The sequence below is a fragment of the Triturus cristatus genome, chromosome 2_1, assembly GCF_964204655.1.
Source record: "Triturus cristatus chromosome 2_1, aTriCri1.1, whole genome shotgun sequence".
Lineage (NCBI taxonomy): Eukaryota > Metazoa > Chordata > Amphibia > Caudata > Salamandridae > Triturus > Triturus cristatus.
In genome coordinates, this window is record NC_140581.1 from 1,027,582,101 (window position 1) to 1,027,597,814 (window position 15,714).

The window sequence follows — 15,714 nt, forward strand, 5'->3', positions numbered from 1 at the left end:
CTTGACCCTGTGCCTCATAGGAACAGTCCAGCCCGAACTGCCAAGCCAGGTCCTCCCTGGACTGGAAACAAGCATCCTAGGACCGGTTTCGGGGTTTCACCCCTCTTCAGCCAGTATAGCTTGATTCCAGTGGCATGGAGAGCACGGGACCCACATCTGGGCATACCCTTCCCACTCGGGGTGACAAATGCAAAAACAACAGTTGATAGACAGAATGCAGAACAATGTCATACATTCACCCCAGTACAGAGATCTGGGACTAAATCCATTGTTTTTTTGCTCACCATGCCGTTCCAGTTTGAACCCAGCCATATGCAAATCAGTCTTGACCCTGTGCCCCATAGGAACAGTCCAGCCCGAACTGCCAAGCCAGGTCCTCCCTGGAAGGAAGGGGATAAATGACCCGGACTCCTCCGCATTACACTCATTTCACCTTTACCATTAAGACTAACATTTTTCACGAGTGTAATGTTGTCTGTTGACAAGTCAGAAAGGAGTTCATGTGTGAGATGTGCAGTAGTCAGGGACATGGTGTTGCTCATTTGTGCTTCCCTACCCATGAAGTCACACAGCTCATTTTTGAATGAGAGAACACAGATTTCTCATGTCCATCCTTTGAGTGTCCCCTCTTTGCATACTCTATTTCCAACATCATGGTACTACTTAGCTGACAACGGATGGTGTCTTGTACAGGAGACATCCAAACCTCATATATCAAACACGCACCTATACATGTGAATATGGTAGAAGAGGAGGCAATCAGAATGCAACATTTGGTGATGATCACACATTGCGGATAAGCTGAGAAGCTTTGATGCTTTCCCCTACACTGGATTAGCGTGTTGCTCTTCAGCCAAGTTATTTTGCAGGTGTAACTGCATGAAGATTCACCTTAGCAGCCCATACACCCATCTCAAAGGTACACAACTAGCATCAGTGTGGGCCTCAGCCATACCAATTTCATTATGATTTAATCATATATATTTTGCTAGGGATTTTTCCTATCATTGAATTGCAAGCCTATTGTGTCTTGGTCACTTCATATGACACATTGTACTATTGTATGTCCATTCTGCACTCACTTAACATACATTTTGTGTCATCCTTTCATTAGCCACCAGGGTCTGATCTGGCATGTGTTCAAATGCCGTATGTGAGCATATTGTGATGCAGGACAACAGTCTTGTACAACACATACAACATATGGTGGAGGGGAAAGGCACCTTTAATGAGCATTCAGTCTGAATTATTCTTGGATTTACTTACCTTGGGCCAGCACCGGAACAGTGTGTGGTCCCTGAACAGATGTCACATCCAACCTTGTAGCAGAAGTCAGTGTGTGTCTTTGATTCTGGGAGGACCTCATTGTACCTACAATGATAAGTGTGTTTTGCAACTTTACATTTCTGCAGCCACATGTGATGCACTCAATTTCTGGCACAAAGGATGAGCACAAGCAGTTGTGGGCACCACCATTGCAGAAGTGTGTTATACTTAATATCATGAGTGATCCCACATATAACTTAGAATGGGCCCACTACCTAGATGCAACCTATATCACAATGACATGACTACGAATCCTGAGGTAAGGTCCACTATCGTGTTTAGTTGATGACCAACAAAAAAGCCAGCCAATGTAAGAAGTACATGGCAAGCTGTGTGGATTGGGCAATTTAATGTATATTGGAAACATTTGAAGTTGGACAGTGGATGCATTGTCAATACTACTGACACTGGTATCTCACTTCTTGTTCATCATTACTATATTTGTGAAAATTGGATTTCTTGATTGGGTCTACAAACACTATTACAATATAGTGGGGACACCCTTTTGACTAGTTGTGGCACTCGATTACAGGATTGGATTCCCAGGTCTGGGACTGTTGGTGAAATACATGGTATGTTCCACAATTACAAAGGTATGATGAGCCAAGACATGTTATATTTTGTCTTTCGCTGTTCACAAATGTCATTTGCTAAAGGTTGACAACTCCAATAGTAATGAAGCTATTTTTTAATCTCTGGTTGACTTTCATATGTGGGCACTATATGTCCCTCTGTCGTCTCCTGACAATGTATGCGTTTTGACCATCTCCTGACCAGTTTGACTTACCAGTTAGTGAGTGTGGTATGCCTCTCTCTGTACGATGTTGATTCCTCCCAGTAGATGCAGGGACCTCTGCTACTGTAGTTGTCTGTGCTCTGGCTGAATGTGTCAATTGGTGAGAAGAGAGAAAAGTAACCAAATGGGAAATGTGCTTGTGGAACTTTTCAGGGATTTCCCCATATCTTCTGCATGCTAACAGTGTTGTGAAGTACTGCCGCAGACGGGGCAGGTAGGAGCAGTGGTGCGTTGTGGATGTAATGGCGTGGCAGGGTGGGAATTGAACAACAGAATATGTGTATTACAAATTTTGATCTGATGATTCTCTCACCTTCTGCTTTGTGATTCCGGCTGGCACAGGGTGATTTACTTTTTGGATAATTTGTGGCAGGTTTATAAGCCCCTTGAAAAACATTTACACCGCCGTTGCATCACTTCTGTGACACAACGGTGGGCGACACATTTCGACTTATTCACAATGTGACGCATCTATGGGGATGCGTCACATTGTGAAGCCCTGTGCAACATTAAACCTGTGTCAGCTTTGATGTAGGCAGGTTCGGCGTTCCTTTGGGATATGCCTCGTAAAAGTGATGCAGTGAAATCTACAAGATTTCACGGAGCCACTTTTCAGAGGCCGCTGCGACGCAACCTTACGCCTGCTTGAAACAGACGTAAGGAGTGGCACAGCACGTTAGGTATGGGCAGTCCATGGACATTGTTGCAGTTGGGTTACACTTGCGACATGACTCCAGCAAAGCACCCCCCTAATGCCATCAGATGCAACACACATCTATCTGTCCCTGCGCCACAGTGCACCACATTGTAAATGCGACGCATCGGTGGTGGCGCATTGAATTGAATTGAGTGTCGCATTGTTACTGGCGCATCCCTGCTAATATTTGTCAATTGCTACTTAGCAGGGTTGTGTATATACGGAAGCAGTACTGTGCCCATGTTTCCAAAAGTGGGGGAGGGATTTGCCATTTCTAATGCAAAGGATTCTGGGACTTGTGGTGTTACATACAGAGGGTGACACATGAATCTCTGACTGACTATATTTTTATATACACTTTTGACAACTTCCTTACTCACAATGACAGTGCAACACAGACAATCTTTTCATGCACTTTTTCTCTTCATCCCATTTACCTGGTACCACGTAGCGGACGTCATTAACAGGCAGCCCATGGACCAAGTGGGGGTGTATTGTGGTAACCTCCTCCAGTGGGGTGAGACGGATGTGGGGTCCAGAGTGTGCAGCAGGGAGGATCCTGTTTAATTCAATCCTGGAGTACTTCTCCTTCACCCTCTGCCTTTCATCCTGCCACTTCTTCTTGATATCCTGGACTGAGCGCCTCTCCTCCCCCAATGCTGTGATAGGAGTGGCTAATTGCTACCATAGGGCTGCCTTCTGTGTGCCACTGGTGCAGTAGGGTGGGAGTCCATATAGGCGTTTGTGGTGCCTCACTATATACTCCACAAGCATGGTGGTCTCCTTTGCAGTGAAGTTCTTCTTCCTCCTCATTAGTTCAATTTTTCTCTGGCGATGTCAGCGTTGTGAACACAAACTTTCTGTGGCCAAACCTGTTTCTTCAATGTGTGCTGCTTTTATATGTTTTGTGGTGCTGGTCAATTAGTGTAAATTGGCTTCAGCTGGAGCGTGGTGGGGCATGGTAGGCACTTGCAACATCATGGCAAAATTGAGCTATTGGCTGGGATTGGCTGCAGTGTGTCAGCTGATCCATGGTGGGGGATGGTATGCACTTGGACAGGTGTTTACCCTTGGCTAAAATGATCAACGGCCACAGTTCGTGTATTCCGGCCCGGAATCTAAGATTCCGGGCTGTAGGTGGAGATTCCGGCCCAGGTGCAGAATTCCCGCTCCGGGAGCAGAAATTCCGGCCCGAGTGCAGACGTAAAGTTAGTAGTCGTAAGTCCATTCTGTGAATACCAAAAGTAGTAAGTTCATTCTGTAAATGCCAAAAGTAGTAAGTGCATTCTGTGAATAACAGAAGTAGTAAGTGCATTCTGTGAATACCAAAATGGTAGTAAGTTTAGGATTTTGTCTCAAGTTAGTTCTGTGAATCGAGGCCTACGTATTTTCAAACACGCAATTTAAAAACCCTCTTTACTAAAAGATGTGTTATTAAATTCTGAGTTTAGAGAGCCTAAACCCCATTTTTCTATCTTGTCCCACTGGAAAGATATACTTGTAAGATGTTACAAATAAACTCACGTGTTTCTCAATGGGACTGATAACCTTTCAATAGGGAAAAACATATTGCACAGTATTTCACTATCAGAACATGTCACATACATCAGTACACTCCTACCTTTCCCATACACTGAACCCTGCAAATGGCGGTACCTCGGGCCTACCTGAGGGGTGTCGTACATGTAAGAAAAGGGAAGGTTAGGGCCTGGCAATTGGGGGCAGTTGCCAGTTGGACATGGCAGTAAAAGCCGTGCACAGATGCTGCAGTGGCAGGTATGAGAACCCTTGGAAGGGTTGCTTGTGTGGGTGGCACAACCAGTGCAGCAGGCCCACTAGCAGCCTTTGAGTTTCAGGCATTACATTGAACTTGCCATCTTCCTGTAACTGAAGATATAACTTAAAGAATAAACAAATTACTTTTTCCTACATGGCTTGTCTACGTAACATATCTCTTTATAACACAATATAACAGAATGCAAGGTGTCTATACTTTTGTTTGTGCAATACTGATAGATGTTTGCAGGCTCAGGACAGAGTCTATTTTTTAAATAGGCAGGGAGCCCAGACTTCCCTTATCCACTCCCAGATAAGACTGATGGATACTAGTATGGTGTACACAATGTAGCATCACTATAATCTTTTACTCATGCACAGAATGTTACAACAGCCAGCAACAGTGCAAACGTCTCTCACACAGAATAAATACACAGACATCAGCAGGGCAAGCTTTCCTGATGCACAAACACAGCAAGGTTAAAGTACACGTGGCAACTAACGTTCAGTCAGACGTGACAGGAACAGTGCAGACAGCAGCAGGATAATCTTAACTCCTGGGAGGTGTGAGTTGTTCATTCTCTCCATTCGCTTTCAGAAATTGGCTATCCTTTAAGTAACAGATCTACCAGTACCAGCATACAAACATAAAATAATGATTAGATTAGCACATATTTGGCACCATCTCATCATCCCTGTAACATTTGCAAGCCATTGAGCAGGCAACGCCTGAAAACAGTGAAGCGTCTTGTAATGTGGCACTCTACTCTTTCTTTTTAAAACAAACACTGGGGCTGAATAGTATAAAATCTCACTTATTAGGGTGTACCCCCTAAAATGGCCCCTTTAAGGGTGCGCCCTGTGAGCAGTAGCCAGGGGTCGACTGATATGCATGAAGCAGAATCCGACACTCCACAAATTACACATGTTCCTTGTCCAGGATCACAGGACTTCAGAGCAGAAAGCTGGTGGGAAAAAAGGAAATAGTGAGAGGGACACAAAATAACTTGGCCAAATCAATAACATATTATTTTCATTCATGCAGCTCATTCAACATGCACAGTTCAGTTATAAACTGAATAGCACTGTTTCAGCCAAAGGAGTGAGGAGTTCAATTTTCTTGATTAGTTGTATGTAGAAGAAAAATGTATCTCTTATTATGCTTAATTTGCCTCTCAATAATTCTGATACAAGTATACGGTAAGCAAATCACGGAATCTATTTTTTTAAAGATAATTTATTTCATGTGTGAATTTACAGATTGTTGAATCACTTAATTCTCAAATAACTTAGCTTCCAAAGATGTAGCGAAGACCACAGAATCAAGATAAGGTCATCTCTACCAGCTTTCTACCAAAGACTACGTCACTATACCCTCCACTGCCAGTTTCTAAACACTCGACAAACCTTCCTGGGTCACAGCCTCATTTATTTAGTGTTCCTACACTCAGATTCAGACCATGCTTTTACTAACCGAAATGGAGAAATGACTCTATAATCATTAAATGAGGTCTGCGTGTGAGGCCTAACAGACAGAGGGGTATTACTTGTCACCTTGTAGCTACGATGGCTGAGGTTCCTTGTCTGTTACTCTTTACCCAAACCAATCAAGCAATCAATCAGGGGTTTATAAAGCGCTCTACTCACCCGTGAGGGTCTCAAGGCGCTGGGTGGGTGTGGGGGAGATGCAGCTCCGGATCAGTGGAAGCCGAAGAGCCAGGTTTTGAGGCTCTTCCTGAAGGTGTGCAGAGTGGGGGAGCATCTGATGTTTACTCAAATAATACAGTGTCAGCTATACATCACATTTGGTGGCTGTTACAACCTTTTGTATTCCATCACATTTGTTGGCTGTTATATCCTGTTTCTTCAACAACTTGAGTGACATTTTCTCGTATTATTTGAGAAGACAAAACCATTTTTATACAGCAGATGAGATAATTTTCAGCTCTTGATAAGAATCCTGCAGCAGAGCATAATCTTGTGTGATTTCCAGCACTGATTAATTCAAGAATTCAATCCATCACTGGGGTGGGGGTGGTTGGCCCCAATACAAGATGACTGAATAGTGTGCTTGGTCTCCATAAACAGGCAATTCTCGGACATTTTGCCTGAAAATCAATCAATCAATCAATCATGGGTTTGTACACCGGAAACTACTCACCGGAACGGGTCTCAAGGCGCTGAGAAGCAGATAGAAAAAGGGATGGGGGGGTCCCGTAGTTCACGGTAGGTCACAGAGTTCCATCGAAGCACCAGGTCTTGAGGTCCTTTAGGAACTAAGGGGCATATTTACAAGCAGGCGATAAATTATCGCCGCTTTTGCGGCCGTTTTCGGCCGAAAAGCAACGATAATTTTATCGCCTAATTAGCAAGGCTACGCTAACGCGTGAAACCTTGCTTTAGCGTGGGGATTCTTTACGCCCAGCTTTGCATCTCTAATGAGATGCAAAGTGGGCGTTCCTGACCTAACATGACAGGAGAAATGTCGCTAAGCGACATTTCTCCTATCATCAAGCCCCACGCTATGAAACATAGCGTCAGGAAAAGTAGCGATAACCCCTGTTATCGCTACTTTCCTTACGCCTGCTTCAGGACTGACTTAGCCATGATATCCTATGGAGGGTGGATATCATGGCTAAGTTTGTGAGTCCCTATCAGCAAGCTAACGCCACATTGCATGAGATTATCGCTGGGTTTCCAGCGATAATCTCACGTTAGGCAGTTAGCGTGAGGATTTTTATCGCTGAGGAGATAAGCGTTGCTAATAGCACGCTATCTCAGCGATAAAAATCCACGTTACCCGGCGATAATTATCCTCACTCTAAGAGCGCTGAGCGATAATTATCGCCGGGTGTTGCTGATATGCCCCTTAGTGAATGATGGAGTCTGCCGGAGGTGGAGACGGAGGGAGTTCAATGCCTTGGCAGCGAGGAGGGAGAAGGAGCATCCTCCTGCTCTAGTTTTCTTGATGCAAGGAACCGTCACAAGGGTGAGCTGGGCCGAGCGGAGAGAACGCTGGGGAGCGTGGAACGTGAGGCAGTGGTTCAGGTTGGCGGGTCCGGTGTTATGGTGGGCCTTGTGTGCGTGGGTGAGAAGCTTGATGGTGATTCTTTTTTCAATGGGGAGCCAGTGAAGAGTCCATAGGTCATGGATAATGTGGCAGTTGTGCAGTAGTTTGAGGACTTGTCTGGCAGCGCAGTTCTGGACGTTCTGGAGTTTGCGGGTGAGGTTCTTGTTGATCCTGGCGTAGAGTACATTGCTGTAGTCCAGTCTGCTACTGATGAGGGTATGTGTGATGGTTTTCCTGTGTGGCTGGGGGCCAACAGGTGTTGTTCCAGCTATCGGGGTGTGGGCCCATGATGAGCACCTCAGTTTTGTCCGTGTTGAGTTGTAGGCAGCTGTTCTTCATCCATCTGGCGATGGCTTCCATTTCGTCTTGAAAGTTGAGTTTGGTGATGTTAGGTTCATTGGATAGGGAGAGGATGAGTTGGGCATCTGCATGCGATGTGATGGTGAATCCGTGTGATCTGATGATGGATGCGAGCGGGGACATGTAGATGTTGAGCAGGGTCGGGCTGATGGAGGATCCTTGAGGGACTCCGCAGGTGGTTGGAGTGGGTTCTGAGAGAAAAGGAGGGAGTCTGGCCAGTTGCGTTCTGCTGGAGAGGAAAGAAAGGATCCAGTTGAGGGCCTTGTACCAGATTCCCATGTCATGGAGTCTGCGGGTTAAGGTGCGACAAGAGACAGCATCGAAGGCTGCGGAGAGGTCTTGAAGAATGAGGGCCACAGTCTCTCATCTGTCCAGGAGGGAGCGGATGTCACCTTTTACGCGCGAAAAGGGTGGTTTTTGTGTTGTGGTTTTTCCTAAAGCCTGATTGGGAGGAGTCAAGGATGTTGTTTTCTTCTATGAAGGCGGCGAGTTGACTGTTCACAGCTTTTTCCATGACTTTGGCCGGATAATGGAGTAGGGAGACCGGTCTGAAATTCTTGAGGTCAGTAGTGTCCACCGAGGGATTTTTCAGGAGTTGTTTGATCTCGGCGTGTTTCCAGTCATTGGGGAAGGAGGCTGTCTCGAAGGAGCGGTTGATGATTTGTTAAAGCTCGGGGCAATTATGTCTGCGGCTCTGTGGTATATGTGGTGGGGGCAGGGGTCCCTGGGAGCCCCGGAGTGGGTGGTCTTCATCATATTCAGGGTGTCTTCGATACTGAGAGTGGCCCAGCTTTCTAGTGTTGGCTGCGTGGTGCTTGGAGCGGTGGGTGGGGGTTCCTCGTGGGGGTTGTTGTTGTTGAAGTTGTCATAGATGGTCTTGATTTTGTGATGGAAGAAAGCGCTGAGTCTGTCGCAGAGATCCTAGCAGGTTGTGATGTCTGGAGACTCGCGGTTGGGTTGGGTGAAGTCTTTGATGATGCCTAAGAGTTCCTTGCTATTGAGTGCATGGGTGGAGATTCTGTCCTGCTGTGCTTTCTTCCTAGAGAGTCTGATGAGTTTGCGGTGGGCAGTGGTGGCTGTTTTGAAGTTAAAAAATGGAGGAGAAATTATCTGATGAAGGGAGCCCAGCCTTCAGGTAGACAACATGGTCAGTGTAAAGTAACTGTTTTCTTTTGTCGCTCAATTTGATTGTTCTCCTCATACTGGTGACAAGCACCTGATCTTTGGACTCCTGCCAATAATCTTTGTAATGGTTTTATTGGGCCCAATGAAGGCTTCGAGGGCAACTGTAATCGAAGGTCAGACAAATAACATAAAGATAAGATAGCCGGACATCTGGGCTCACTTCAACTGAATAGCTCTTTCTTTGCTGTTTACATTTCTATTCACTTCTCAAGTCACCAATTGTGCCTCAAAATTCTTTCAACTCTCTTAGATGCCCTGACTACTTGTGACTGAAGGATCTCTGCATTGATTTGGCAGCAGCCTTTTATTGGGGAGGGGACACTTGCAGAAACTCTTTGTTAATGGTATACATTTGCCCTGACCATTGATCTCTTTTCATAAGGTCTCAGGAACTGATTTTTAACGCATTATTTACACCTTCTGTGTAAGGGTTTCTTCTACCTTGATCCTGACTCAGCTGATCTTTAGATACTTCAGCAAATTGATGGATAGCAAGGACAAAGAGATGAGAGTCTAAAGAACTGAAAACAGGCCAGAAAAGACCCAAATCGACTCCTTCACTTTTGGAACAACCACTTAAATTCAAATACGGTCAACCAACCGACTTGGATCTTATTGTACAGAGTCTTACAGCTTTGCTCAACTTGGACTAGAACACTAAAACAAATGAGGACTTCTTGCAATCAGACATCCAAGTTTCAAGGAAAGGCGGAATCACGCATTAGCTGCCTGGAGGATGGAAAAGTGAAAACAAGGAAGCTCAGGGATAATCTAAGCTCGAAATTTACGTCTCTCTCTATGGACTTATAGAGTTGGAAACCACATTCATAGTTGCAACCTGCAAATATTTGGGCTTCCTGAAGGTTTGGAAGATGCAGTTAACTCCTGTTCAGAGTTTCTGGAATAATGAATACCTCTTACAATTAACTGATCCTTTAAAAAAGACTTTGAAATTGAGAGCGCTCATAGGATTTCTTAGGGGAAGCCTGCTGCAGAATCGACTTTGCCTAGGAAATATCGAAGAACCATGATTTTTAAGACCCTGAGGTACCAGCATGTAAGGGAATACTTTAATAAATAAAGAAACACCAACTCTTCACCTGTGAAGGAGCTAAGATCAGTATTGCCCAGGACTATGCTAAAGAGACAGTCACACGAAGGAAGGGCTTCCTCATGCATAGGTATTCCACACTTCTTTGTATGCCAATCAAAGCTTAAGATCATATTCAATGGCAAACCCCGACTTTTCAATGACCCGGATGATCTCCGGAGTTTTCTTGCAGGAATTAAACATACCAACATGAACCAGTGACTCCAATTTTGTGAAGTTTGTTATCTAATTGATGAATTTACAGGGACACAGATGGGTGCTTAACATGCCCCCTCCTCTGGAGATGTGTGTCCTGGATGTAATCCTAATCACTGACACCCTGTGATCGCTTGGACCTTCGGTTACCTTTTCTTCCTATTTGGTTCGATATCAAATAATGTAGGCTATGGTGCATCGGCATCACTTCTTAATCAGGATGTCGGAAATTGCCCTTTTTGCAGGGTTATCCCCAAACGTTTTGCTTCTTCCTCCTATTTTTTTCCTGACCTGTGTTTTTTGGCTATAGGACTCTGGGCACTTTACCACTGCTGATCAGTGCTAAAGTGCATATGCTCTCTGTGTAAATTGTTATTGGAATTGGTTTTCCATGATTGGCCTATTTGATTTACCAGTAGGTCCCTAGTAAAGGGCACTGAGTGTGCCAGGGCTGCTAATTCAAATGCTACAGAGCACATTACATGAGCACCAGTTACATTACATATGTACTCATTCATTTTTGTTAGGCACGGGGATATTAAGTGATTTGCCCAGAATCACAGAATGTTGACCGTCTCTGCCGAGACTCGAATCTGGTTCCCCAGCTCCGAGGTCGACCGCCCTAGCCGTTAGGCCACATTCTCTCTTCTCTTCTTGGACCTGCAGCACTGATTGTGCCACCCACATGAGTAGCCCTGAAAAGATGTCTTAGGCCTGCCACCGCAGTACCTGTGCACAGTTTGTTACCTGCCATGTCGACTTGACAATTGCACCCGCTTGCCAGGCCTTACCCGTCCCTTTTCTTACACATAGGACACCACTATGGTAGGCCCCAAGTACCTCCATGTGCAGGGTGCAGTGTATGTGAAAGGTAGGACATGTACTGGTGTGTGTAACATGTCCTGATAGTGAAAGACTGCCAATTTCATTTTTCACTATTGAAAGGCTATCTTGCCCACAGGACAGAATGGGGAATATTTTTTTTACATTTTACAAGCATATCTTCCCATAGGGATAAGATAGAAAAATGGAGTTTAGTACCCGTGAACTCAGAATTTAATAACACATCTTTGAGTAAAAATTGTTTTTAAATTATGTGTTTGAAAATACCACTTTTAGAAAGTGGTAATTTTCTTGTTCAACCTTCCTGTGTGCCTTTGCCTGTTTGTGGATTGACTGTCTGGCTTTGGACTGACAGGGGCTGGGGGAGTTTCAGTGGCTCCAGGAGTCTGGATGAGCCCGCACTAGGCTGAATAGGCCTGATCTGCATTTGCAGTGGTGGGAGGAGTGGCACTTGTACCTGAATAGGGCTGACACTGCCTTCCACAATGCTGGCTCTGTCTCCCTGTGGTGTGTCTGAGACCAAGGCCCACACTAACAAAGCAAGTTGTAGTGCACTGGCAGAGGGTCCCCTGAACTGGTTTGAACTGGGCTCAGAGCACCTTGCACAAAGAGAACGAAGAAATTTTTATGGTATAAGATTCAGACCTAAAACGCCTGAACTTTAGATCATTCCTGGAATTCAAGCGGAACCTTTGCCAAGGAAATTCAGAGCAAATAGATTGCATGCTCAGCTCCTTAACTTATGTAGTTCACTTAGTTCGATTCATGTCTGGAGAATTCACAATCCCACAGGCAGTGAATACACTTTCTACACCCAACCATATGAAATTGAGAATCTCAAAATTCAAATGTAACCAGTCTAAAGGTTCCTCTGGTCTCCCAGAATCGAAACTTCCTAAATAGGAATATAATAAAATCCAGAGCATGAGAACACACAAGTGGGTAGCCACAAGGGAAATGGGCAAAATGACACAAGAACTGATTGTAGACTTGATGTTGCATCCTCTTCGGATATTTTAGAGCCATTTCAGAGCCTCTATAAAAATCTAATACACCAGACCCTCCAATCGTTCTGGGGACATGTGAAATCTTTCTAGTTAACCTCGTGCTTCGATCCCTAACAAAAGAAGCGCAACACCATTTTAATAGTCCCATTCCACATTAGGAAAGACTCCTAGCTAGCAAGGGATCAAAACAATGGAAGGCACCGGGACCTAATGGTTTCACTTGTAGATTTTATTAGATATTTGCGGATTCCATAATAATGTCCCTGTACAACTTATTTCAACTCTTATCAAATACAGGTACAATTAGGGGTTCGACATCTAGTGCCACAATAGTGGTTATCCCGAAAGAGGGGAAAGATTAAGGAGATGTGAAGAATTATTGTCCTATATCCCTTATGAATTTCAACAGAAAAATATATGCTAAAGTGCTTGCATCTAGATTGAGAAAGTCCTTCATCAAGTAATTCACCCATCACAATCCAGCTTCCTTAAAGGGAGATAAGTGAATGATAATATCAGGCTACTGTGGCATGATATGAAAAAGTCTAAGTTAATTGATTCAACGGTTTCAGCCATTGCTCTGGAAGCAGGAAAGGTCTTTGATAAGGTATCCTGACCTTTTCAGAGAGCCACCGTGTAGAAATTTGGATTGGGAGAAAAGTTAATTAAGATGGTGTTTGCACTGTGCAACCACCCATGCTTTATTACACTAAACCCAATCTACTAACACTAGTAGACAGGGTTTGGGGCCAAAAATGAACACTGCTGTAAACCAGGCGTTAAAAGGAGAAATGTTTTCAATCTCCTTTATTTTTTCTGACTTTCCATGTGTGCTGCACTGTGCACATACAAAGTAGGAAAAGCTTTTAAGTGTGTCTAGGCATAGTATTTTGTACAGGAAGGATACGCCTCTTGTACAAAACCTTCGCTTGACTCAGGCACACACCCTAGCACTGTGGTGTCAAGGTGTGTGTGTGGCACACAATAGTTGAAATCAGCGCAGGCGCAAGGAAAAGGAGAGTGCCATATCTGTGTCAATATGGCGCTCTCCAGCTCTCTCTCTATCATGCAATGCAGCACAGCCTCTTTGGGGGCTGCGCTGGGTTCTGTGACAGTTTTCAGAATCTAGGGCTTAGACTTGGCAAAACAGAAGTTAGTGTGAAATCTCCTGACTATCGCAGGTACCAACTAACTTTCTAGCCAGACAAGGCTCTTGGTATTTCAAACCCACAAATACATCCTCGTTCATTTGGCTACCTATAGAAAGGGCTATATCATGGTCACTTCCTCTCTGTCCCTTGTTCACAATAAATAACATTACCCAGCTTAATTTAGAGCCCTCTACAATTATTGTATATGACACAATAGATAAACTATGCTTTATAGACAAAAAACTTTGAGAGTCAATTCAAAACATTTGACACGGCATCCTAATCGTTCAACAACCCAACAACCACTTACATGATCATGATTCTATATGGAATTACTGGGTCACAAAAGGAATTACAATGATTAGGGACCTAGATGACCAAACTAATCCTGTCTCTTTTTCAACCTTACAGGCTAAATATAATCTTGGAAATGCAGATTTTTACAACTTTCTGAAACTCCAAGTGCCAGAAAAGTTTGAGCTACATATCCCCCTGACATACCACTTCTTTCAGGCAGCTTCACCAAATTTGTACATGCTGCATCCAGAGTATATAACTTTTTGACTAAACCATGTCCATGATTGATGAAGAAAACTTTTCATTCTTGAAACTTAATCAACAGATCCCAATCTAAAGCCAGCATGTGCCACAATTGTCTTCTTTTTCCTCTTTTCCCTTCTTTTCTATGCTCATCTCTTACTCTGCATTTTATTTGACATCGTCCCCTAATCAACTCTCCTTTCAATCATTTTTCTGAACAGTTTTTTGGAATATTTGGTACACAACTTCACTTATTGTATTGATTCCAGTGGATTATAACAAGACAAATTGTGATATGATATTTTTCTTAACCATGTCATGAGCAATTGTACTATGATGTATTGCTTTACTTTGATATTTCCCTACGGTCTTTACTTTTAGCCTCACAAGGGCATGATATTTGTGTAACATTTTCTATACTCATAACCCTCTAGTCTCACAGACTTGACACTATCATTGTTGTATACCATGATGTTTCATTGTTCTGCAAAAAATAATAAAATCTCTTTGAACTGAAAAAAAAACATTCTATCCATTACCTTGTTGTTGGTGCAGTTGATGCCCTAAAGTGTGATGAGTATACCCAGGCGTGGGTCCCCTGCTCCTTATGTCACAGGAATCAAGCTACACCCTACTGATGATCCCACTATAGGGCAAAAAAACATGTCTGTAGTTGCTTTTGGTCCCTTCAGCAGGGGCCGTGCCTGGCAAAGCAGGATAGACTGATCCCATGAGGGACAGGTTTGGTTTTGATTTCCAAAAGCCAGGCCTTTGCCTAAAGTGCCATGGTGTGTGAAGAATGATGGACTGAAATGCTGCCCAAGCAATTCCCAGTGGCTGAGATTAATTCAAGTACACTGTCCATCACTGTTTTGTTGTTGTTCTTGCAGGTGCCACTCTAAGTGTCATGGGTATGCCCAGACACGAATCCTGTCTCCACTGTGCCATAGAACTCAAGCTACACCTTACTGAAAAGCCCCAGGTAATTGTGAAACAGGTCTGTGGTTGCTTGTGGTCTCTCGTGGAGGGGACCTCACCTTCAAGTTTGGGGAGGAGAGTTCCCATGAGGAGCAGGGTCTTTACTGATTTGCATAAGGTGGCCTTTTTTCAAAAGTGGCATGGTGGATGAAAAACAATCTCCTGGAATGTGGCCCAAGGGATTGCTAGTGGCTGGGATTTATTCAAGCATTTTATCCCTCACCTTGTTGCTGTTGCTGATGGAGAAGGGGGGCACACTATTTTGGCAGCAACTTTGCAAAGGACGCAGCCACATGGACACAAGAGTCCCAGGCCCATTCAAAATCTAGCATCGAAAAGGTAGACATGGAGGCAGACTGACGCCAACAATCATTACTCATAAAAGCACTAGTGTAATGAATTGCTTTGAGAATGGCATTCAGCTATCATAGATGAGCCAAGTAGTTTGGTCAGTGGTGGTAGGAAATAGGCAGCTTGCATGCAGGATCCTTTCTTTGAAACTAGTTCACTATGACCAGCTGCAATCAGCCCAGCCCTTCCACTTCAGAACAAAACACGAACTCATCTTTTCTGAACTATCTGTGAAACCACTCAGTTAACAAAATCACAGTCACCTTTAGTTAATTCTTTGTGTACTCATTTCTTAAGTCAAAAGCGCCTAATATCGTAATAACCGAGG

At 44.1% G+C, this 15,714-nt stretch overlaps 1 protein-coding gene across 1 annotated transcript in view; it reads right to left on the reverse strand.

Moving 5' to 3' along the window:
- Positions 1 to 15,714, reverse strand: part of LOC146866264 (alcohol dehydrogenase 1-like) — a 364,524-nt gene that overhangs the window by 79,507 nt on the left and 269,303 nt on the right. The window contains exon 7 of the mRNA XM_085640482.1: positions 5,425 to 5,560. Within this exon, the coding sequence (XP_085496608.1) occupies positions 5,425 to 5,560 (136 nt within the window). The remainder of the gene's footprint in view (positions 1 to 5,424; positions 5,561 to 15,714) is intronic.